Consider the following 24,513-nt stretch of genomic DNA (forward strand, 5'->3'; position numbering starts at 1 on the left):
TAGGCACAGGCACACAGACCAACTGAGGCAGAAGGGAGAGGGCTCCTGAGGGGACCTGCGAAAGAGAAATATCTCAAGGGAGAGGAAGGAAGGAAAACCCGAAGGGAGGCTTTATATCAGGGAGTTGATTCAAGGTGGATTCAAGAGTAGAAGGTGGTACTTAAGGACTTGGAGAAGACATGCATTGGTCAACAGGCAAAGGGTTGGGGAGATCAAACTATGAAGCAGACTTATGACCCCGTGTCCACTGTGTTCCACGGCCCTCTTGGTAGGAAGGGCCACTCAGTGAGAATCTTACTGGCCTCGCTCCCTGTTCCGCTCCTGCTGCCTCAAGACCTGGCCGTGAGCAAACCTCTGCCCCCACAGGGTCTCCTGCTGGGGCTGGCTGAGGGTCCTGCCATCGCCAACTTCCACAGAGGCTGTTCATGGGGTCGGAGTCATAGTTTGAGAAGCAGTGATATAAGTAACTTGGGTATTTCCCATAAAGAGCCCCAGCCATGTGGATCAGGCTTTTGGAGGTAAGTTCCTAATTACATGATGAGCCTGGGGATGCTCTGGGAGTGCCCCATGGTTCCTCTGCAGTTTGAACTCCATAGTGCATCATTCATTGGCTTGTGTAAGCGTGCATACGCACACACTCACTCACTCACCCCAGCCCAAACCTGCTGGTGGGTGCAAACGAAACCCACTGTCTATGAAGCAGTAAGTCCAGCTTATAAATGTGGAGAATCTGCTGATGGCTTGATCCTAGCCACTACTTAAGGCCCCCACCAGGCATTCCTTGCTTTGGCCAACAACCTGGGTGTCACTAGCACTTTGGGATGGGTCCTGATAGCGTGAGGCCTTCTTTCTTTTCTTTTCTTTTCTTTTCCATTCTTTTCTTCCTCCCTCTCTCCCTTCCTTTGTTTTCTAGAAAGATCATTGATGGTCAAGGTACACTATGATATAGAGTTTTGCTTTTAAAAAATGACACACAAGTAACAAGTCCTGTAAGCCTACATATGGCTTCCCAATAGCTGTTTCTTAGCACAGGGGACAGGCCTCCAGCATGCCCAACCTGTGTCATGAGAAACCTTAAGTTGAGATGTGCTAGAAGCGTCACACAGCCTGATGGCACCGTGAGGTAGAAGGATACCACTGCCCGGGACATCTGTGCTCTTCTGACTTCTAGCTCCACATGGGCCCTGGTGGTGTCTGCCTTTTGCCCTTCGATCTCTACAAAGCACAGGCAGCACTTTGCTGATAGGCCATATGAAATATGACTGGGGACATTCCATTCTACAGACCTTCAGAAAGGATAGAACTAAATGCTCTCTCTGAGTGGAATTTACAGCCTACATTTTTCCGTAACATTGTTCCTGGGGTGGGTAGGTAGAGAAGGGGGAGGAAGGGAAAAAGAAAGCTAAAAGAAGGAAATATAATTTCAAATTCATTCATGATTTATTGGTTCCTTCCTGTGGCTGCAGGGGAATTTTAACTCTACTGCAAGATGGCCTGGCTGTGCCCAATGCTGCATGCCATGGAGCTGCGAACAGCTTGGTGACATTAACCTTTCCTTTGCTGGTCGCTTCTAGCCCTTCATCTGCTGCTACCTGACTTGGCATTTTGTGGATCTCAGCAACTGAGCAGGACATCATAGGCCTCCAGTGCACTTGGTGTGGACCGAGTTGCCCCATTTTCCCAGCACAAGTGAAACTCTCTGGAACCAAAATGAAGCTGAAAATGTTTGAAATCTGTGCCTTTCTTATTTCTGCACTTCCTCCTTTAGCCAACCTCTTCCTTTTGAAATGCAATGAAGCCCTGAGAAGAGACAAGTGACCCATCATAGGAGCCTTTCAGCAATGTCAGTTTCCATTTTAGCTGGACCAGCCAGCCAGGTCAATCAAATGCTTCTCAGACACCTGTGTCGTGGTGCTGACGGGCTCCACTACAGAGCATTTCAAGTCTGCATCCCCGTACACGTTCCCATTCAATCTGCTTCTGCCATTTAATCAAGATTCTTTAACTTACAGAGGAAAAGGGGACACGGTGACCTTGGAAGGAGTGGACAGGACCATTAATCAAGAGAGAGGAGAGGCCAATGCGTACAGCTGAGCGTCAGATTCCAATTAGTGCACAAGACCACGTCCCAGGATGAAGGGGTTAATGCCAATGTCTCCAGGCGAAAGAAACATGGAGAAAATTCATTCCCACAGCCTGGCCTTCAACAAGCATCCATCTATCTATATGTTCAGCTCAGCCTTCCCATTCTGCACGGGGAACACTCATTGTTTAAAAATGTCACGATAATAATCAGCTTTTGTGGCAAAGATATGAAAAATGCATTGCAAGATCAAAAGGATGATATTGTCTTTTAGCAGATTACCCAGTCCACCCACAGAAAGGGCTAATCTGATGTCCTCAGAGAGGAAATAGGTAAACATTTTCAACATTATCACCATCTGTGTTTCATTTCTCTGAACCTGCTCAAGAAAAAAAAAGTTATTTATGTATTAATAAAAAAGAGTGATTTTGTCCTTAAGAAAACAGTAATGGGAACCTTGAAATATCAGCTGTGGGTTCTGCAATCCCAGTCGTGTGCACCCAAGAGGAAAACAGGGGTGCCATCACCAACATCCTCAGGTAAAGTCAGTCTTCCCCTCCCCCAAATTGAGCTTAGTTGTGGAATTGGCCAGGTAGCATCTCATCCCCTGTCTCCTTGATGGTAACTCTGGGGAGGAGCCCTAAGGTGGAATCCCAGCCCCTGGGATCACACAACACTGAGTCCACATGTCTGTGGACTGGAGATGACCTGGATTTGTAAGCATACCCCAGATGACAGACAGCTGCTTGCCAGTGGTAGGGATGTCACAAATTTAAGGGCTGACATCACTGTTGTCATCTCTGGGACACCATCATTAAATACCAGGACAGTGGAAGGGGAAGAATCCAGTCAAACCCACAGCCTTTGAGATTGTTCCAGTCCTGGTGGTCTGGCCAGTCTCCCGAGAAGAAAGGAACATCCTCCAGCGGCTTTGGAGTAGCAGTGTGGACTGCAGTGTCACATGCCATTGCTGTATGTGGGAACGACTCAGAGGAAGTAACACATCCCAGCTCCTGGGGTTAGTGATGACAGAGGGCTCAGATCTCTGCTTCTGTCCCTTCCCTCCCCCAGCAGATACCAACTGCTCTGATTTTGGGGGGGAGTCTGAATCACTCCAGGGGACCTTATAGCCAAGTAGACCAACAGAATCTATGGAAACTCCACTGCTGTCTCCTGTTTCCTTGGGGCTGGGTGGCTAAAACAAAGGACACATGTATTTATTCTGAGACTAAAACCCACAAACTTTTCCTGAGAGCATCTCCTGTTTCCTGCCTCCCTGGGATCCAGGGCTGCCCTTTCTCTACCAGGCATGCCCAGCAGCAGTCACCCACCAAGAGCGCTATACCAAGTGTTGTGACTAGGACACACTTTTTTGGTGGTACTGAGGTTTGAACTCAGGACTTCATTGTTGCTAGGCAGATGCTCTGCCACTTGAGCCATACCCCAGCCCTTCTTGCTTTAGTTATTTTTCAGATAGGGTCTTATGTTTTTGCCTAGGACTGACCTCAGACCTCCTATCTATGCCTCCCAGTAGCTGGGATTACAGTTACACACCAGTGCATCTGCTTGTTTGTTGAGATGGGGAGGTGTCTCACTTTTTAATGGCACTGATCTCAAACCACAATCCTCCCAACCTCTGCCTCCTGAGTTCCTGGGATTACAGAATGAGTCACTGCACTCAGATTTAAAAGGAACATTTGCCTACAATTTTAAGTGTCAATTTTAAATAATGTTATTTAAAAATATTTTTTTCTGTCAGAAATCTACTTAAAATTGAGTAAATTTATTCAGCGGATATTACCGAATAGCTGCTGAGGAGGCCGGAGAATTTAAAACAGGAAAACTAAAAGTCCTTGTCTTCAAGCAGTTTATAGTCTGAGGTGAGAGATCACACAGAGGAGAAAAGAGACCTGTGGGTCCCAGGTGCCCAAGGCTGCCTCTAACCAGAAGGCACCTTGAGACCACGAGTGACTGTGCTCAGGGTGCACGCTAGCCTGGGTTTAATAAGTGAAATGCTCTGGGTTTTGTTTCTGATGTCGGTTTCAAGGTGCTCTGATGACACACACTTGACTTGTGAGCTAGGTACGTCTCTGCAGTACTAGGGATAGGACCCGGTGCCTTGCACATGCTAGGCAAACAGTCTGCCACCTGAACCATTCCCCAGCCTATGATGTCATGGGATGACCACCCTCCCCTTTCTTTAGGCAAGGTCTTCTTGCCTCCCTCCTGCCTCTGCCACAGACACCTGGCCCTTTGTTTCACAGTGCTCTTTCCAATAAAGACAGCAAGAAAGCTGCCTGGCGCTGACAGCACCCCCTGTTGGGACTACATCTGCCTCTGTCTGATCTGGAGTCCAAGCCAAGCTCCTCGTTTGGTGGATCACAGGTTCTCTACACATCCTCAGTTCCCAGGATCCTGCAGTGCTCAGCTCAGTTACTTTCACATTGTTGATTCTCACATGAACACATTTCTGCCCACTTCTTTGTGTCTGGGTGCACTAGGGCTCTATTCCTAGAGAAGCATAATAGCAGTCTTGAGCCCCATTTCCAGTTAAAAAAAGAAAAACAAGACAGACTTTCTTGTGAAACTGGACAAAAACAGACTTACAAGGGGCACGACACCACCTGAATGTATCTGATAAGTCCCTTTGGAAACGCAACAGACATTATTCTTGGGTCAGAGTGGGCCAAGGTTCTGGTCACACTGGTTGGCTGTGTGGCCTTGGGCCAAACACCCACATCTCTCTGTATCTTAGTTTCATCATTTGACAAGTAAGGTCTTGAACCCAAGCCCCACTCACACCCTTTCCCACTCTTCTATGTGATGAAGTTAGCTTTCCCCTCTTCCAGCTGGGCCTGTTAAAAAAAATACCAATATTCTCTTCAGAATTACTACTTTACTTACAATACTAAGTCCCCTGATATTAATTGTAGAGTATTTTTCAGCTACATTAGAGGTTAAATAAAGTTTGGGACCCTAATCCAAAATCAAACACATTCAGAGTGTACTCCTAAGGAAAAATGCATTGTTTCCAAAGGACTAAGCAATAGCCTTGCAATGACTGCTGGGAACAAAACCCTCTCGTGAATTGTGGACTGCTTGTACAAATCACTTACTCAAATTCCATCTGTCAATGCTGCTCTGCTATTAAAATTTCAATCTAGAGGGAAAATGCCATAGCTTCTGTGGGTTTCAATCCCATGTCTCAATATTGGGACCTGCCATCCATCCTCCTTGTCATAACAGACTGATTGCCTTCAGAAGTGGGTCTTCAAGAACAGCGGGGTGCTGCTCACATTTGCGGCAGTTTGGTCTCTTGTGAGGAACTTCATTCACTTCCTAAGTAGTTTATGGGGGCCTGAAAACAGTTCTTGTTCCCTGTCTTGTAATTCTTCAGTTTTAGCTGTGGCCACAAGTCCGTCCTCTAGAAATATACTGGCAGCTTTTATTTTCCCTATTTAACAAACAAACAAAAAGCCCTCCACATTACCAGAGCAATTCTACTGAAGGTCTAGGCCTACCCCTACTGCTGGAAGCTTGGGCTTGTCTAGGGTTCCCAGGACATATTTCTCATACAGTGCCCTTGGAGAGGGGCAAGTGTTCAGTCCTTACTCACTAGTATGTTGTCCGTACCTAAGCAATTGAAAACATTTGTATGATTTATTATGCCATCTGACCAGCCTGGGTAATAAATCTCAGAAATTTGCTTCATTTGAGAATTACACACAACACACACATCCCCTTAAAAATAAAACCACCTAGGATATTCCAATAAGAAAATGACCCATATCCTCCTAACTACACCTCAGAACCTGCTGGTTCTCCACAAGTTGAGGCGACCCTAGGCTTAGGCAGGTGCAGAGGAAGAGAGCCCTGACAAATACGTAATGCCTTCTGCCAGCCACGACAGAAGTAAACAGGGGTCACGGGCAACAACAGAGCTATTGTCCTAGTCAATCACAGGCATGGTCCAAAGTGTGTGTTTTTCATGATAAAAGCGAGAGCACACAAGGGAGGGGTGAGGATAGGTAAGACACCTAAAAAAATTAGCTAGCATTTGTTGCCCTTAACGCAGAGAAACTAAAGCAGATACCTTAAAAGCAACTGAGGCCAATAGGAGAAGGGGACCAGGAACTAGAGAAAAGGTTAGATCAAAAAGAATTAACCTAGAAGGTAACACCCACGCACAGGAAATCAATGTGAGTCAACTCCCTGTATAGCTATCCTTATCTCAACCAGCAAAAACCCTTGTTCCTTCCTATTATTGCTTATACTCTCTCTACAACAAAATTAGAAATAAGGGAAAAATAGTTTCTGCTGGGTATTGAGGGGGTAGGGGGGAGAGGGAGGGGGTGGAGTGGGTGGTAAGGGAGGGGGTGGGGGCAGGGGGAGAAATGAACCAAGCCTTGTATGCACATATGAATAATAAAAGAAAAAAAAAAACAAAAAACAAAGTGTGTGTTTTTGGGGAGGGGGGAGCCATGGGCAGAGAAAGACAGATATCAATCCTCAAGACCACATCCTCACAAGGGAAGAAAAGCAGGGACATTTGCTTCTATTACATCCCCTTCTCCTGCAGAGGCTTTGGGGGCAGATGGAGGCTTTTTAGCAAGAAAAGTGACCAGCTTAGGGACTGACTAGATGCTCCCAAACAGGCTGACATACACAGTCCTTGCAGGGCAAACTACTACCTTCCCCAAGGCTCTGGAAAACCCCTAGGATATGTGCCTACCTCTGTGTCCCTTTGGTTCCAGGGCAAGATTTCCCTTGCTTTCACCCCAAGATGCAGAAAACACCTTACTTGTCTTTTAGCCATCAACAGCCAACTCTATGACCCTGACATTTACTCTGTGCAAGTGTGCAGAGTAACATGTAGAGGCTCTACCACCTCTATTTGACTCCATTATGATTCATCAAAGACACCTGAAATCCCATTTCCACGTCAAGAGCTGGATCAGGAAGGAGCATGTAGCCTACCCTGGCCAGTGAAATGCAAAGGCCACACTAAGAAGAATTAAGAGAGACATTCTTTCTTTCCCCTGGTAGTTGTCATGTCTGCCTATAACCATGAAGGGACCTGTTGGAGGGCTAAACTATTCTGTGGAGGATGGAAGAGTGGAAGGAGCTGCCTCCTTGGTCCCATTGAGGGCTCTGAGCTTTGGGGCCTGCCACACTCAAGGACTTGGTGATTCATGAAAAGAAATTTCCTTAGCATTTGAACCAGATTGACATGGGATTTCTGTAACCCGAGGGAGGTGAGCTGACAAGGCCTTCAGGTAGTAAGCTGCTCCTGGGCTCAGTCCTGGAGCTTCAGAAGTGGATACCTTGAGTCCTCTGTGATACTGCAGCTCAGAAGCTCCTGTGTCTGGTGTGGACTTTTTTCCAAAATCTGGCTGAAGGATGCCACATGCAGTAGGAGGTCTATTCCAGTCCTTGGGAATTAAACCATGTTTACAATGCACGAAGCCCCCATAAAAACCACAGACAGCCAGTGGCCACTCCAGCAACCCTACTGAGATATGCGAGGCCATCCAAGTCATTGTCCATACTGTGAACACCAAGACTTGACCATAGTGGAGTCCTAATGTTTACTATGCTTTGCCCTTGGCCTGTTGAACTCTTTAAGCAAAAAATCCTGCCAAGCCAACTTACACAGAACCTCCAGGCCTGTTAGCCAATCAGGCTTCTCTTCCTCTGCCTTGACAACACTCTAGCTCCCCACTCCCCATAACTAACCAAGTTCCTCTTACTAACTTTCCATCCTTTCCCTCCCCTTGCCCACTGGCTATGAATCCTTACTTGTTGCTGTTGACCTTTGAGTTCGTTTCTTTCCCCTATTGCAATAGTTGGGAATAAAACCTTCCCTTCCATCTTTAACAGGTGTCAGCACAATTTCTCTTCAGCCCCTCAAAACCCATGTTTTGCTTTTCATTCTAGTGTTCCTGGCCCAGAAAAGCCTGTTAGCCAGAGTACCCTCTCTTTTCTCCTCTCATCCTGATTTCTCAACCTCCTGGTACAAAACTTTTACATAAGCAGGGGGTCAGGTTTTCTACACCAGTATGAGGATTAAAGAATAAGTAACCCTTGTCAAGGAGCCTGACTTTAATATGTCCTGACATGTAAATGACAGGTGCCCTTTACTGAGGACAAATGATGAGAGAGAATGAGCACAATGCATGGAAGCACTTGATTTTAGCCAAAAGGCTGAGAAGCGGTAAGAGGAGGTTCTGAGAACGTGAAGGCAGGTCAGAGGATGGAAAGGAGCAGAAAAGGAAGGTGAAGGTCTGTGAGGCCAACAGCTGACTTCTTTACCTGCATTACCAATTGGTGTTGGGCAGCTCTAAGTCTTCATATTCTAAACAGTTCTACCATATCTGTACTGAATTTAGTCCCAATCACCTGCCAATGTGACAGCTGTTGACCCTGGAGTATGTGCTCACTGCCACATCCCAGCTGTGAGAGATCAACAGTGCCATGCCTCTAAGGTCACTTCAGATGTCCCATCTGGGACCTCAAAGCACACTTGTGGTGAGGATGTTAGAGTGCCTCCCTAGCCATCCACATAGAACATCCACAGCACAGAACCTGCCTTGCCTGTCTGTGTCCAAATCTATCAGGCCAGTGCAGTAGGGGAGGTGCCTTGAATTACTGACTTAAAGGCTGCTACACTTATCCAGTGACAAAAACATTCTTTGTTGCTGTATCCATATGTAGATTTTTCTAGTCACCCCCACCCCCAAAATGTCCTGAACAAAACCATAGCCCACGCTTCAGTGCTCAAGTCATTGAAAGGAAATTGCTCTTCCCTAGAAGAAAAGCCTTCCTGAGTGTTAGAAACACAGTAACTCGAGGGGCAGGCTCTCGGGGAAGTGTACCTGTACCTTAAGTCCAAAGCACTAGCCACTTTCCCTGCCCTGCCCAGGCAGCCAGCTCCCAGAACTGAGATCAAACTTCCACCAGCACAGCAGAGGGGGTAGTGCACATCAGCCACATGGGATGGAGAAGCTGCTCACAGGAAGCCTGTGGGACCGTGGCTTAAACGCCAGGAAGCCACACAGGGTCAAGCCACGTAAGAGGTTCTCCTAGCTGCAGAGTTTGATGGGAGAAATTCTCCAAGATTTTACAAAAGAAGTGGCCATTTCCATATTTTTGTTGCATTTCACCTGAAACATAAGTGAGTGAACTAGGTATTTAAATGGAACCCTTCTGTGACCTAAATTTGGATAGTCTACAGTATACTAAACCACACTTCCTCAGTATTTCCCCTCCACTGGGTGGAATGACAATGTGCACACAGGGCAGTCCAGCCTCTCACTGCCAGTCTCTGTACAGTGCCGCCATATAGGCCCCCTGGCCTCTGTGCAACCATACTCCGTTCATGAGCATTACCTGTAGCAGGAGCACCCCACCAATGTCCTACCCACCCTTCAAAACCCAGCTCATGTTTTTACGGCCTCCTAAAAGCCCTTCTCACCTGGCTCAGGCCACATTAGTCTCCACTGTATTCCTCTCATCCAGAAGACTGGGCTGTATAAACATGGACGTGATCTGCTTTCTTGTGTTGCCCACTTTCACTTCCCATGTGTTGCACTTTCCTCAAATAGAATGTGAGCTTCCTGAAACCAGGTGCCCTGCTTCATGTTCCCCAAAGCCATGCAGGGTGTTAAACCAACTGTGGGAACAGCAGAGTATTTGGGGCAGAGAGACTAGTAGGGGTCAAGGTAGCTGAATTCTGGTCCTAGGCATAGGTGACCCAGTACCAGTGGGCAGGGCTGGGGAGGTCACCCTACCATGTCCCCTTCACACAGAGGATATGCCCCTGGGGTTGAGCTGTGGCAGGAAGCAGACCCTCTCCTGAGTCAGTGAACAGTGAGTACCAGCAGAGAACCTGTGTATTGTCTAGTCCGGGTGAGGCTGGGTGACAGTGACTGTGAGAAGGTGAAGGATGGGACAGCACAATCTAAGGTGGGAGAAAGAAACCTTAACTTCGAGTTTGATGAAGTGGCATGAGGACATGTACAACTAAAATGAATTCCAAGAGAAATACAGTATTTCCAAGTAATTATGTGGATGGTTGAAGACATAAGGTAGTTTTGATGGTAAAGGGAGGGCTGTGTTTAGTCAGAGGCAGGAAAAGCTGATCAAAGAAAATGGGTTAAGGAAGTCATAAATGGTACCAGAAGGCAGCTGAGCCCTGTGGATGGTTTCCAAGAGACCTAGCTGGAGCCTGAGAAAGGAAAGAAGATATAAGGCAATTCAAGTTTCTATCATTTTGAATTCCTTTCCAACTACCACTAGAATATCTCAGGCAGTGAGTGTTAAGCCTTCCCAAGAGTAAGACTCCCAGAAAGGACAGTTTAAAACATCTGTTCTTAGATTCTACCAGAGAGGTTCTGATCAGCAGGATGGGAACAAGAAATGCTGTAGTGATTCCAAAGCAGGTGCCTTGGGTCCTGTGTTCTAGAAACCATGTGCACCCTGAGAACATGACAGAACTCTGGCTGCACTCTCAGGTAGTTTTCAACCTATGATCAGGAAAGTGTCTGCTTTCAGGATCTTTCCATGGGGATGAAGAGGAGGCTTACCAGTGTGAGGCTAGCTTGTTGTGGAGATCAGATCTCCAAAGCTATGCCAAGCTAGCTTCCAGAGCTTAAAGGAGCAACTAAGTGGGGAAGTGTGCATTTTTTTTTTTTTGGCAGAGGAGCAAAAGGAGGGCTAATGCATGATGCTTGCTTTGTTCTTAGTGGAAGGAGAAAGGACAAGGGGTCTGTCTTCATAGTCTGCAACATTCCTTGAAAAGTTTCTCACCACCTCCAGCTCCTCCCACTTGCCCTATGGGGCAAGGTGGACACCAGATGCTCTAACGGAGTCAATTTGTCTTTCTCCCTAGAAGCAGTTCCTTATTTTGAGTAGAACTGAGGTGGAAGAATTTCTTGAGACAACAGCATTTACCAATCTGCAAGTAATTCATTCATTTTCTGCCCATTCATCCACCTATCTATACATTTATTGAATTCCTTCTTTGTGACATATTTTGCCAAGTGACAGGTGTGCAAAGTGAACAGGCAAGCCTCTCCCTCATTGGCTGCTAACTGGCTGCTGAAGGCAACAGAGAGTCAAATGGATGCAACACAGTGTCCAAGTGAGAGAAGCCCAAAGCCCAGCAAAGAGAAAGCACCAGGTCCTTTCTGCCACGGTTAGGGCTGGTAGCACAAGGCCAGGGGGCCTGGCCTATAGAGCAAGGAGCGGTCTGAGGTCAGTATGTTTGTGTATGTGTGCATACCACCACACTATTCACTGGGACAAAGGCACAGTGCCACTAAACTGAGTGAAAACAGAAAGAGAAGGGTTAAGGTGGTGCAGTGGCAAAGCACTTGCCTGTGTATGTCAGAGCCTGGATTCCATCCTTAGTGAGGTGCACGAGGGAGGCTGGGCTGCAGATGCTTTTGGGTCTCCAATTCCTGGGTTGTCTGGTAGCATGGGAAGTCCCAAAATTGAGTTGTGTCACTTGTATCTCGGGCAGCCCCCTATGGTGGCCGAGAAGAGGTGACAGGTTGGAATACAGGGAGATTCATTGGGGGCTGGTCCACTAACCCTGACCACAGAGGCTGAGCCTGCAATAGGGGTAGGGGACAGAATGCACGGGTCTTACAGGCAAGGGGGACAGAGGGGCAGGAGTCCAGGTAGCCCCTGGCCCCTGCACAGAGATGGAAAAGTAGATCTTTCCCCTCCCACCACTACTGAGCAGGCTGCTCACCTCAAAAACATCTTGGTTCAGCCTCCTGAGCAGCCCTGGTCTCCCTCCTGATGGTTTTCTGGATGTCTGCTCAGACACTGCTGGTTGTGAGCCAAACACCCCTAAAATGTTTCTTATACATTATGGACGTTTTTCTACCTTGAAACACTTGGGCGGTTTAATTTGTTTTTTGAAATAACAAAAGCAATTAGACTAATTGCCTTTAGAATGGGGCACTCAGCAGCAACAACCTCAACACCACACAGGAGGTGACTAGCAGGTTCCTTCCAGGCTCATAATTTATGGAGCAATTTGCCTGTCCTATCACAGGCAGGAGCATCTGGGAAGAGAAAGGTGCAGCAACTCCACTGGGAGTAAGAAAATAAGAGATGGTTACTTTCTACCATGAGATTGGGGTTGGGGGAGTCAGGACAACAGCTCCTTCTCCCCAGCATAGCACTTCTGACAACCAAGGACACAGTGGCCTTGTAGTACCCTGTGGTGTTACTGCTCTTCTGGATTGCACACAAGTCTATTCTGATGAGCCAGGGCAGACTCTGGGTAGAAAATGACAACCCGGACTTGGCTCATGGACGTATGTATGTTGGTTCAGTTCTGCCACAGTCAATAATAAGCAGAGTTAGGGACAGCTGCACCTTAAATATATATGAGGAAGAATGTGGTTCTATCACTGACTTTGTTTTCATCTGGAGGCCCACCAGAAGCTTCTCAGAGAGGATTCCTAAAGTTACCTGCTAAGGCAGAGAAGCACAGAACTGCCTTCTATTCCTCTAGCCACATTAGCATCATGACAGCCACCCTGCTGCCAAGACACTAGTCTGGCTGTTTGGCAAGCCACAGTCCAGGTCTAGCCTTGATATTCTTCACGGGGCAACACCGGGTGCACTGCCCCATCTGTTCCTGCACTACAGTGTCCATCTGCCTAGAGACTTTGGGTGGGCCATCTGGACATGGATAACATCACTTCTTGGAATCTTCAGCTCAATGAGAAAGCAGAAATCTCCCCATTACTACACAAGTACAGGGCAGAGTGGCCTACAAGCTGAACAACCAGATGCTCAGAGAAAGGGCTGAGAGTGTGTAGATGGGTGAGAGATTCCCTACCAGTGGAGGGATTTGGAAACCTCCCTGGAGAAGCTAAACCTTTCATTCAGGCTCCAGAGGATAGGCAGGGCTTGAAAAGAGGTAAAGAAAAGAGGGTATCTCCAGCTGAATAAGTGAACAGAGATGTGAAGGCAGCTGTGCCTGGTGTCACAGAGGTAAGGTAGAAACACAGTACAGAACCAGCTTGGGAAGAGGCTGAATGGCATTTGGATTTTACTGAAGCACAATGGGAGCCTGCTTCATAAGGGACAGGACTGATGGAAGTACCTTCCATGCCAATCACTGTCATGGGAAGAAAGGGTAGAAGGGGGTGACAGCAGAAGAAGAATGAACCATGGGAAGAGGGTGAGAGACAGGGCTGGATTGTCTGGGATGAGGGGGTGGAGGAATGTGCACAGATTTGAGATATGAATGTTGAAGGTAGAGCCAAGAGGATTTGGTGACAGACACAGGGAAAACAGGAAGGTCAGAGGATTGTTTTCCATTATAAACAACTGGTGGGAGTGGGTGTGGTTCCTAGAGGTAGGCATTACAGGAAAGTGTTGGGGGCTGGCAGAGGCTATGTAAGGGCTTTGCTTTGGGCATGTTAAGCTGGAGAAGCTAAGTGCTAATACTAGAAATCCAGGTCTTCCAAAGTAAAAACAAACAAAAGAGGAGGTTCAAAACGTCAGGATAGACACATGCATTTATTTCATCTTCCTTCTGAGACTCTGAGTCTTTTAAAATGACTTAAAAAAAACAATTCACAACAAAGAAAATGGGAAGCACCTCAGAGAGCCAGGGTTTAAGCACATTTCTAGAAGAACATTCACTGATGCACAGGGCAGAGGGTACCTCAGAACACACAACATGTGCAGATGTAAAGAATCGTACCTGTAGAATCACACCTGCCCAGAGGCATAGTTGAGATGGGGACAGGAAAACCTGAAAGTCTATATATGGAAAATTTCCTTAAGTAGAAGGAAAGTTGGAGGGCTCTTTTCTGAAAAAATGGAATGGACTGCTGGAGGAGCCCCACAGCGGTCAATGTGAGTGTTAGTACCTTTCTCACTTTGAAAAGGGACTGTGTAGGGTCTCTGTACATAATGTCAAGTCCACGGCTATTTGTCATGAAGCGGAAACTTCCAGATGCCATGCCCACACTGGAGCAGGAGCTCCCAGGCAGCTTTTGCACATTCCATGTTTGTATGTGCAAACGTACAACTAAGCACTGCCAGACCCACAACATAAAACATTCACAGCAGGATCACAGACAAACTGAAAACAAGCAGGTACACAAAAAGTGACTCCTACAACACAACACCCAAAACAGAGGCCATCCATGTGACAAAAGAAAAGCAGAATTCAAAGAGAAAACCAAACATTGCTAGCCAGTATCCTTAATTGCTTTCAAGAAAATATCATTTCTAGAAATCAGATCATATATCCCCGTGCCTCAAAATTAAAGCATGATTCTTGAAATAAAAAGTTCAACATTTTACTTAGATTGGGCAATAGAGTCAAGGGAATTTTGCAGAATATAGAACAAAAATACATAGAGATAGAAACTTCAAGGGGGAAAAAGTCAGAGGAAATGCTGCTCAGGGTGTTTCATATCCAATTATGATTTCCAGAAAGCCAGAGAACTGATAAAGGAAACGTGTGTGTGTGTGTGTGTGTGTGTGTGTGTGTGTGTGTGTGTGTGTATATAATTGCTTTCATTTGAGTAAAGACATGTATCTTTAGGTTGAAGAACACATAGAAGGGAACATAAAGCCAGACACACATTTCAAAATTTCATAACAGCAAGGGCATTAATTAGTTTGTTCATCATGGACTTTTGGCATTAATTTTAATTTGCAAAATGTTATTTCTCTTGATGACTGAGTTTATGTGTTGAAGCCAAGTGACTCAGATGCCTTACCCTAATCCCAGCCCTGTTGCTGCCCAGTTTATAGTGTTTTTCAATAATAGTCTGAATGAGCTAAGACATGAATGATCCTAAAGATTCCAAATAGATTGAATGGGTTATCCACAAGGAACAAGAATCAATCTAGCACTGAACTTTTATCAGTAACACTGTTTGTTTAAAGATACCCTTAAAAGCATGAAGGTGCTGTTTTCTCTTCCTGGATACACAGTCAAACTACTTTCCATCCCATTTGTATCTACCTGGGGCCATCTGAATAGTTCTCAAAAATAGGAATGTGAGTGGAATGTCGTCACTGCTGGGCTGAGGCAGTTAAGAGCCATGCTCTCACATCCTTGTCCACAGTGATCTTTTAGGCCACACCACAGAAGGAATTTGGCTCCAGAATCACTGTGTGTATGGAGCAGAGAGCCCCTGCACTGTGGCAGTACAGGGGTTGAGCAGCTTGTGATATGAGTGTGCAGTGTGCTTCTGACATGTTGAGGATGGCTCACTGTAACAGTTATAGTATGTATGTGGAGTATACTCTAGAAAAAGGAAAGTACAAACCAGGAAAGGAAATTCGGGCTATCTTGGGAAGGATAGTATGACTCAACAGAACATTCTAGATTGGAACAAAGGAAAAAAGGCTCCAGAAGAGAGGTCTCTATGAGAGCTGATAATAAAACAGTATGAGTGAATGCTTGTGAAATGTGGCAGAGTCAGTATGCTGGAAGCATAGAGAATGGAATGGCATAGCAGGACATGATTTGACTATACAGAGGACAGCTTAGACATAATAATGCCAATGTGACATTTGTTTTCAACTTTTAGAATCAGCTTATAGACCAATGATGGGAGGCCATCCAAACCATCATCTGGTAGGAACAGATCTTGCCCACTGTGTACAACTCCAGCTTTTACAGATGAATAAACCAAGGTTGGAAGAGGGATATGATTTCCCCAAGGTTCCTCAGTGAGTGGTAGCAACTGGGGGGCAATGGCCTTGGCCATGAACTCCTGTTCCTTGGTACCCTGCCTTCTACACTGTCCTCTTTGCCTGGATTCACACTAACAAGTTGTGTCAGGAGAGCTCCTGCCCATGACCTTGCTTGCTCAGCAAAGGTTGCAAGATTCTGCAGAGGGCATCACCCTGGTTCAGTTCTGACAAGCGTCCCCCTCCCTGTTACTGTAGACACTTTTCCTCCCAGTGGGGGTGGCTGTCAATTTCCTCTCTAGAAGATAACCTTGCCTGTCCAATGTGCTCTAATCTACTGCTCTGTTCCTATAGTTTTCAGATGCTATTGGAGAAAGTCTGACTTGAAAAGGAAAAAAAAAAAATACAATGGTGTGCTTTGTAGAGGTGACACGTCAAAGCATGTCAGCTGCTCAGCAGTCTGCCAGGCAGGCAGCTCTATATGCCTCATCTGCAGGGCATTAGAGATGGAGTACAATGCTCGGTCTTTTGGTCAAGGCTGGACAAAGTTGCTTCTAGCTGCATGCAGTGTGTCCCTCCTATGGCCTCTGTGAGTTGAGATCAGCACTGACCAGTTGTGCTTGGCTAAGGCTAACCTGGCAGCTTTAGTGTAGCTGCCCAAGTGCTCATGGGGGTGAGAATTAAGTGAGGCCAGTCTTCTTCCTGTAAACCACTGCTACCACCTAGATCTGCTTAGTCAGAGGAGTCTTGCACATTTAGGATCTCAGAGGAGGGAGGAGGAACAAAGTTTTGGAGAAATCTTGCCCCAGTGCTGGCATAATCTACCCCATAGTAGGTCTCACCTAGATTCCTTCTGCCGCGATTTTTCTTTCCATCCTATGCTCAGTAAGGCAGAAAACAAGCTGGTCCCATCTCCAGGGAAACCTGAGAGATGGGGAGTGAGGCCTTTCAGGTGGCATCTTCACAAATGCCCCAGTTTTTAGCCCCTGTACCATCCTTCCTCATGGTGCCCAGAAGCTCCAATCACAGTGCTCAAGGGGGGAAGGACAAAGGGGAGATGGGACCATGCCACCACTGAGACACAGTAAGCACTCAGAGCCCAGCTATAGCATATGGCGCCCTCTACAGTCTGGGCTCAGACTCTCTGGGATTAGCCCAGGCCACTGCATGTCCAGTCCACGCCAAGGCATGTCCCTCGGTCCACCCACACACTGGAAAGTACACAGGCCAGGGGAAAATGCCAGGTTTGCACATCTCTTTTAATATTTCCAGTCTGAGGCTATCATCAAATGGGCAAAACCCATGGCTTCCATGACTTATAGGCAGGCATTGCAACATTAAGCAGCTATTTGCAGTGAAGGGCCTTGATTTTCTGCTTCCTGACCCTGGCATTAATAAGGAAAGCACAACTAATTGCCAAAATGCTTGATACAATGAGAAAAAACTCTGAACACCAGGGTCAGTGGGAAGGGCTGGCACACTGATGCTCACTCTTAAATTATCTTTCTTCTTTCTTAGCAGCTTCCTGTAAAGGCAATAAACAAGCAGCAATTTCTCTACAGTTTTGACTATCCCATTGAGCTAGTCCTGTCATTTTAATCGATGGGACCCACTTACTCCCAGCACTCTCAATACCTCACAGGAAGAAATCAGTCTCACAGAGTCCCCTGGGAAGTCATCCCCTAGCCCTGGCATCCATCTAGTCTTAGGTCCTATGGACTGTCCTCAAGGGGAAGAGAGTGAAAGGGAGTGAGTCTCAAAGGTTTGTAAGCCTCATACTGGGCCCTGGCTAGTCCCAGGACATGGGAAAAGCAGACATTTAAGTCCGGGAGAACTGGGGAGCTGCATATGGCATTTATCAAGTAGAGCTAAGATTAAGCTCCAGGTTTGTGCTCCTGAGAAGTTTGTTCCACCGTGACAACACCTGCATTGATTCTCTCAGTTATTCACCAACAGGTGGGCAGAAGGGCAAACAACAAAATGTCATTTATAATTTAAAATTCATTACTGGAAAGGGCTCTGCAGTAACAGTCCAACCTCAATCATTTCCAAGATGCCTTCACAGAGGCAGCACCCCGGCTTGTGTAACCAGAAGGGCACGGGATTTTCCAGGCTCCTTTCCCCTCCTCCTCCACAGTGCCACCCCCACAATGCCCGCCACAACCCTCCTGTCAGAAAGCTATTTTATCTCTGGAGAAGTTTTATGCCAGGGATCTATGACCAGAATACATGAAGGTCTTTTAAATTTATTTTCAATAGCCCCGCTACTCTCTTCTCTATGAAATATTTAGCATTTAACTCGTTATTTCGGCTGCTGGCAAAGTCTCAGGTGCAGGTGGCTTTGTAGAGATGGCAGAATGTCACACCAAGGTAATTGTTTCTCTTTATTTCCTCTAGATAAAGAATAAGTAATAGGCAAGTCTGAATTCTCGGGCAGTGCTTCCATCCCAGGCTCTAGCGATAACATAAACCAGGAGATTGAATTTGGAGTGGTCCGCATAACCAGCTCCCCCTCACTTCGGAGAATTTGCCTGGGAATGAGCCTGCATTCGGTGGGTCACTTCTGCAACCCTGCTCTTGTGTACACATAGAGCTCCTGCTTTCTGGAAATTCCAACTGGCAGAAGTGAAGAAAAAGAGTCTCTTGGGATCTATGAGGAGGATGGTCAGAGGATTTTTGAGTGTGGCAGGAGTCAAGTTCAGAAAAGGAGGAAGAGGAGAGGAAAGGAAAGGAATAGAGGCAAAGAAAGGTGTGAGGACAGAGGCTCACGGGACATAAGTGACGATGACTAAATCCAGGTGAGAGACTCCATGTGTATCGGAAGCAAATGGAACAATCTCCAGCCAAACCTTTGGAAGCAGATTCCCTGAAGTTCAACTGCAGAAGCAGTGATGGAATCAGCTGGGGATGGATACATCTCAGGCAACATGTTTCCTGCCCTTCAATTGCCTTCTCTCAAAGGAACCCTACTTGTGGTTTTAACGCACAGCTGACCTGGGCTTTCCCGGGATATGGATCTAAACCCTCGTCTTAGCAGAACATCGTTGTTACCTATTTCAATACTTTTATATCTCTCAGAAAAATTTAAGACTGAGAACAAAGTTTATTTTTTCCTCCTCCAAACATTTTAAGCAGTCAAGACATAAATATGCATGAGTAATATAGTAAAGCTAGCTAGGGAGAGGTTGTGGTGGAGGAAATGAGTCTGTGAAATTTTTATAGCACAGCCACTTGCCTCCTTGGTAAACTCTCCCCTAGAAAGCAGGGCAGTCTCACTGACATTCATTCAGGAGCCAGAGGCTGTCCTTTCTATGGAGAAGAGTGAACCTTGCAGACAACACCCACTGAGCAAACTTAAGATTAATACATACATACATACCCTATAACTGGAAGACTGATTTGGGTGTTGTCTCTTGTGTCCCCACAATGTAAACCCAAGAAATGACCGATGGGGTCAGAGATTAAGCTTAGCTTGGTTCAGGGATACTCAGCTCCTGAGGCTGAGGTCAAGGAATTCTTCCTCACTTGAAGATCAGGCAGATCAGCATAAACCTAGCTGGCCCACCTGAAGGTTATACCTGTGACCTTGGCTTCTCTGGCACACAATGTATGCTCAGCCAATCATTTTATTATTGAGAACCTTGTGTGTTTGCAGCCTTTTTCTTCCAGTGCTCAAGGAAGCAGACTATTACCACTTATATGAAAATGTTTGTCCACTATTCATGTTTATGGTTTGATTTAAAATATCTGTTCAAATGACTGAGGAAGGAAGGGAGAAAGGGAGGGAAGGGGGAAAGGAAAGCACAGTTTTAAATGTGTTACTCAAATCTGGGAATAGCTTAGTTGGCCTACAGGACTACAGCTGTGGTGTCTAAGGGGAGGGAGTGCAATTGCTCATAAATAGCCAATAAACAGTCTTACCATTTTCTCTCTTGTTCTTTCTGCTATTCTAACAGATTCCATTCCTTCTAGTTCTTTCCAATAGCCTTCCCTTGTGCTAGCATGTACTTTATGTTGGCTATTCAATGATTTTCATACATATTATTTCATCCTTTTGGCAAACCTATGGAGATAGGGTTTATTAAGTTTGCACTTGCAGATGTGGAAACTGAGGCTGGAGAGCCCAGGTGGCTTGCCCAAGGCCACTAGGGTTGGGATTCAAACCCCTTATCTTAGAAAACTCATGACATTTATTTTACTTCTAGGGAGATACAGGATGACATGACCTTTAACTTTTGGTCTACTTTTCTTCTGTCTGAGAATAATCTGCTGAAATTTTAATTGGCTCAGGCAGCAACTTCTCTGATAGTGTCTTCTTGAAACTTTACCTTCAAAACTCTGCGAAATTTTCTCATTTTTTCCTTTTTCCCGGGAAGTGCCAATTTTCCAGAGAATTCAGACAGAAATTTGCCCAGATAATTGATAACTCTGTTCATGGGTACTGAAGCACGCCTCTCGTCGGAGACATTTCGTATCACTTTATGCTTCAATTACTGAAAAGTTCCCATTGTCTGGCCTGTATGGCTTCAACAGCAATGACATCTGAGGCAGGTGCCAATCCATTAACACCACTGGGACAATTTTCTCTTTCTGAATTTCACTCTGGTCCATATCATTGTATGAGTGAGTTTCATTAAGGAAGCAAATTATGTTCTTCCACTGAAGGTCCCCATTGAACCAAAAACCAGTTTCAATGTTCCTCCAAGATTTTACTAATGAAAAATATGCAAGAATGAACTGCATAACCAATTCTGTGATTTTTTTTCATTTTAATGAAATTTATGCTGTGTGCAGTGCACATTGTAGCCCCATTTGGACTTAGATTCACTCAGCTACCTTCGTCCTCAAGATTTATGGTGTGACTATACACACAAACATCTAAAAATGCTGTCTCGTCCGCTCATCTGAAATTCTAACTGTACCTGTGAGCAGGTCATCTGTCTCTGATCTGCTTCCATAACCCACTCGGGTTCAAGCCCAAGGAAGGGTCATTTGTAACCGTGGTAACGGGTGGGGATAAATAATGCATTTTTAGGAGACAGCCTCATTGTGCTGCAGTTGCTTAGAATGCATTCCCAATATTCTGGGCTTGCAAATTTAATCTTAATTTCTTCTGTGATTTTTCTCTTTCAGAATCTCCATTGATCCCCGGAGTCAAGAAAACATGTTTTTTATCATCTGCCTGATCAACAATAGCTGAGTTCCCCCAAGTTGCCTCATCCCTTTCCTTCCATCAGATCAGGACAAGATTTTAATTTTTCATGAAAAGCCGAACTGCAGCTTTCTACATGGCCAGATAACTGGGATAATTTGCTCACACACACACTAATGCAGTTTCAGCTGGAGGCTCCTGAGGCCTCTGTACTGACCCGATTGCTGAACAGCAGGGAGGATATCTTGCCAGGTGGGGGTGGAGGCAGGGGGGATGGTAGTGAGGGGATCTTTCACTGAGAAGCCACCCCATCCATGAGACAGTCCACAGGCAGGTCTCAATTTCCAAAGAATACAGATAATGATTTCTTCTCTCTCAAATCTCAACATCTTATATGAAAAGTGAAATTTATTTAGATAATTATAATAGCTATTATTTTGGCGGTACTGGGGATTGAATTTAGGGACTTATGCTTGCTAGGCAAGAGGGGTACCATTTGAGCCACACCCCTAGTCCTTTTGCTTTTAGTTGGTTTCAGACTGCAATTCTCCTACCTCTGCCTCCTGGGTACCTGCGATTACAGGTATGAGTCACCATGTCAGGCTTAGGGTCTCCATTTTGCTCAGCTGGCTTTAAACCATGATCAAATGCTAGGGAGAAATGAGAGAAGTTTAAGAAACTAAAAATGCCCAAAATTTCTGCATTCTGGGTTTAAGTTCTCACATGGTCTTTTGGTGGGACTAGGGTTTGAACTCAGAGCTCTGAGCTTGCAAAGCAGATGCTCCACTACTTGAGCACACCCCCAGTCCATTTTGCTCTGGGTGTTTTGGAGATGGAGTCTTGCAAATTATTTGCCTAGGCTGACATAGAACTATGATCCTCCCGATCTCAGCCTCCTAAGTAGCTAAGTAGCTAGGATGACATGAGGCACCTGTTCCCGGCTTCTACCTTGCATTCTTTTACACTGATTTGCTTACTTGCTGCTCATCTTCCTCTCCTAGAATGAGGATTCCATGAAGGTACCAACTGTATGCATCTTCCTCACAGCAGGGCTCCTAGAAGGAGCTAAATAAATGTTGGCTCAGATGAGTGAGTCAACCAGAAGCCACCATCCTGGGATAGTCTGACTTTGCTACTGATGTCTATAACAAGAGCATACAAATTCTCTAAGATTTAGTTTCTGTTTCCATCCAAAAGGGGTTGTATAATAGCCCCAAGGTGGAGACAACCCAGATGTTCATTCTCTGCTGAATGGACCAACAGAGTGCGGCACAAACAGAGAACTACCTTTCAGCAATGAGAAGGATGAAGGGCTGATGTATGCAATAACAAAGTGGAACCTCCAGAACCTGATGCTCAGTGAAAAAAGCCAGACACTAAGGGCCACATAATGTCTGTGTCCACACAGGAAGAGTCCAGAAGAGGCAAATCCACAAAGACAGCAAGTAGATGAGTGGCTGCTTAGGGTGGGAGTGGGAGTGGGGAGTAAAGGGGCATGAGGTTTCTTTTGGGGACAATGGTAGCAGTGGTTGGATAATCCTGTAAATATACCAGAAATCATTGAATTGTACACAAAATGGATGAATTCTCTCCAATTATATCTAAAAATTATATCTCAATATAGCTGTATTTCAAAAAAGCTATTAAAATGAAATTCTATATTGATGCCATGTGCTCTTCTGTGGTATTTTGTTTTTTGCTTAAACAAAATGAAATGCCCACCAAACTCCAAAAAGTCAAAGAAAAAGAGGGTGCCACTGTTTCATGAGGCTCAAATGAGATGATGTTTGTGATAGCACTTAACACAGAGTGTGACAAAGGAAGGCTGAGAGAGGACTTGATGTAGGCCACCCACACCCTACTTGCAGCAAGCAGAGGTCAAGGGGCATGTTCAGAAGCCTGGCTGCCTGGCTTCAAATCTCCACTCTGCCACTGACTGGCCCTATGGCATTGGGCAAATGACTTCATCTCAGCAAGCCTGTTTCCTTATCTATAGGATAGGAATAAGCCCTAGAAAATATTTCCCATTTCAACTCTTCAAGGGTCTCACAGAAACCAAGACACTAAAATGACACCCTGTACTCATGCAGTCCTATTGCTGTGCCAAAGGTGTTGCACCATGTGACTTGGGGACCAGCACACAGCTTTCCATGTCTCCCAGGCTCCACTGAGGTGGCATTGTACCATCCCATTACCCCTTGCCCTAGACATGCCAGCTTGGCTTGGAGGATAGGCCCCTTTGGTGCCTGAGGTCCCAGCTCCTGAAGCCTTCATGTGGCAGCAGGCCCTGCACCTCCTCTGTCTCCAGCAGCCTTTCCCCCAGAATCCCTACCACCATGAGGCTTCTCAGCAGTCCCCCGGAACCTGACATGGAATCCTTAACCTCAGCACTCCAGGCTGCCACACACCTGAACAACCTCACTCGTCACCCTGAACTGTGCTTTCGCAGATGACCAAAGGGTCTCTGTTTCCCTGGGAAGAGGAAGCTTGAGTCTCAAGTGAAATTTCTATCCCAAAGGCTTCTCCTACCTTTTAGCAACACTTCCAAGAAAAGGGCAGCTCCTGCTGTGGAGCAGCAGGTCACACATGTCACACTGATGCCCCAGGTGACACAGAAGTGGTCCTGGTAATCCCAAATGCCTCTGAGCAAGCACAGGTCTGAGCAAGCACAAATGGGAAGGGAAGGAACTGTGGCTGTTGGCATAATGAACCCTAATGAGCTAGCCTGCCAAGGGCTGCTGGGGACGTCATAGGTATGGATGCCTCTGTGCCCCTCTGTGCAGTGAGCTCAAGGTCCTAGGCTCTCTGGTCTTGCAGTATTGAACCCTGCTGGGGGTGGTGGGGGTCAGGTGATTCTTTACAGCTATCAAGCTTCATCACGGAAGGAATTCATTATGGGTGTTTCAAAAGAAATATCATCTTTGTTCATTCGACAAATGTTTATTGAGGGTTCAGTGTAGGCCATGCTCTGTACCACTGTCTGCATTTGCAGGGTGAGCAAGTCAGACACAGCCCATACCTGCATGGAGCTTAGAGCCTGGTGAAGGATTTGACGTGATCTGCTGTCAGGAGAAAGCTGTGTTCCTAGAAACAGTCAGAATGCAGCAAGTTGCAAGCCTCCAGGTCCTCCTGTGGTGTCTGCAGGAGTACCTAGAGCTGTTAAGCAGGAGGACAGGCAGAGAGAGCCACAGCCCATCCAGGGGCTGGTTTACCATGGGGAAGAGAGAGGAAGCTGACTCCAACATGGAGAAAGAAGACATCTAAGGCAGACTGGGACTTGAGCCAGGTAACATCTGCCTATACAGGTAGTGCCAGTTCCTTGATCAGCTGACACTACTTGACACAAAAGGGCCCATACTGCAGAGGAAAGGCAGGACCCTGACACTGCTGATGGGGTCTGCTCAATGTGGGAGAAATGCGACGTACGTGTGTATAGAAAGAATAAGGAATCCAGGCTGCAGTGCCAGCAGACATAAACCCAACCTAGGTTTCTGGCTGGGACTGGTCTACCTTCAGGACTGCAGAGCTACATTTTACTTCGTGCAAATGAGACACCAAGAGAGCTATAAAAAACGATCAGGCTCCCCTGAAA

At 46.1% G+C, this 24,513-nt stretch overlaps 1 protein-coding gene across 3 annotated transcripts in view; it reads right to left on the minus strand.

The window, feature by feature from the left end:
- Positions 1-24,513, minus strand: part of Fstl4 (follistatin like 4) — a 386,297-nt gene that overhangs the window by 238,237 nt on the left and 123,547 nt on the right. The window contains exon 1 of one of the 3 annotated variants that reach the window (XM_074057276.1): positions 9,558-10,412. The exons of the other annotated variants lie outside the window; for them this stretch is intronic. Within the exon in view, the coding sequence (XP_073913377.1) occupies positions 9,558-9,597 (40 nt within the window). The 5' untranslated portion in view covers positions 9,598-10,412. Of the gene's footprint in view, positions 1-9,557; positions 10,413-24,513 lie in introns of those variants that run through there. 3 annotated transcript variants of the gene reach the window in all.

The sequence above is a fragment of the Castor canadensis genome, chromosome 16 (genome assembly GCF_047511655.1).
Source record: "Castor canadensis chromosome 16, mCasCan1.hap1v2, whole genome shotgun sequence".
In the NCBI taxonomy this organism is placed as follows: domain Eukaryota; kingdom Metazoa; phylum Chordata; class Mammalia; order Rodentia; family Castoridae; genus Castor; species Castor canadensis.